The sequence below is a fragment of the Nanorana parkeri genome, unplaced genomic scaffold, assembly GCF_000935625.1.
Source record: "Nanorana parkeri isolate BGI_ZX_2015 unplaced genomic scaffold, ASM93562v1 scaffold2136, whole genome shotgun sequence".
NCBI classification, from domain to species: Eukaryota; Metazoa; Chordata; class Amphibia; order Anura; family Dicroglossidae; genus Nanorana; species Nanorana parkeri.
Genome location: NW_017308404.1, coordinates 176,003 through 177,148, shown reverse-complemented (window position 1 = coordinate 177,148; position 1,146 = coordinate 176,003). Strand labels below are relative to the sequence as shown.

Here is a 1,146-nt window from a genome sequence, read left to right as displayed (position 1 = left end):
GAGACCCCGGACCTCCCGAACTTCCTGTCTCTGGTCAGTACTTCCCCTCCCCCCCCCCCCCAAGAGACCCCAGACCTCCCGAACTTCCTGTCTCTGGGATTGTGCTCTGCCGGGTCTGTAATGAGCGGGTTCAGCACCGGGACACCCATTTCAGTCAGGTCTCCACCACAGAAACCACCGGAGCAGAAGATTGGTGGCCTGATGGAAAATGGCGCTCTGCTCTGAGATACATGTGAACAGGAATCACCTCAATGAGTGTTGTCAGTGACCCCTTTGGGGAGATTTCCTCACTTCCTGTCCCAGTGACATGCTTCGGGTATCCTCTAAGTGAGGGAAGTCTTCCTGGCACGGCAATAAAAACCTGGCAGAGTCTCTAATAACCATGCCACGCTCTTCTTACACATATATGTGGTCTGTGACTTCTTTGTGGATTTCCATTCACTTCCTGTCCTGGTGACGCAAAGTGACGGCAAATCTCCCCAAATAGCCAACAGAGATTCCAGCCCCTCCCCCGCTCCATCCAAACCTGAATAACGTGGACTGCCATTGGCTGCGTTTCCTTTCTGATCGGTGATTCCTTCTTCTCTGTCACGTGTTACTCTTCAGATGACTTCCTCCGGACTGCCGGAACTTACCGGGATTCAGGACCTCAAGTATGTCCACGATGCTCTGCAGCCTCTAGCCTCGGATGCGGAGGCCACCATCTTCTTTACCAGGTGAGTGACCATGTGTGCCGCGGATCAGATACCCCGAGTGGTGGCACTTTTTGACATTGACTCTAGAGCTGCAGCTAACGATTATTTTCAAAATCGATTAGTTAGCCGATTATTAAGTTCGATTAATCGGTTAATCGGATAAAAAAATAAAATACATTTTTAAATGGCTCCAGTGATGGGACTTCTAGTTTGTATTGAGGTTGTAGTCCATCACAGGAGCGAGCCTGGAGCGGTGGAGTAAAAAAGAAAAAAAAACTGGGGAGTGCAATATAGTGACATGGAAAGTGTAAAATTATACAGCACAGCAATACAGAATGGCACTACATAACCCAGCAATACATTATAGAGCACCATGTGGGGGGGGGGGAGGGGGAAGACTTACCTGGGCAGTCTTCAAGCAACTTGCTTCTGAGACCGGGCCGGCCTGTCG

At 50.1% G+C, this 1,146-nt stretch overlaps 1 protein-coding gene across 1 annotated transcript in view; it reads left to right on the top strand.

The window, feature by feature from the left end:
* PIK3C2A (phosphatidylinositol-4-phosphate 3-kinase catalytic subunit type 2 alpha) overlaps nt 1-1,146 on the top strand; it is a gene marked incomplete at its 5' end in the record, with an annotated part of 40,727 nt that overhangs the window by 28,037 nt on the left and 11,544 nt on the right. Inside the window, 1 exon segment of the mRNA XM_018572803.1 lies at nt 607-716. Coding sequence (XP_018428305.1) covers nt 607-716 — 110 coding nt within the window.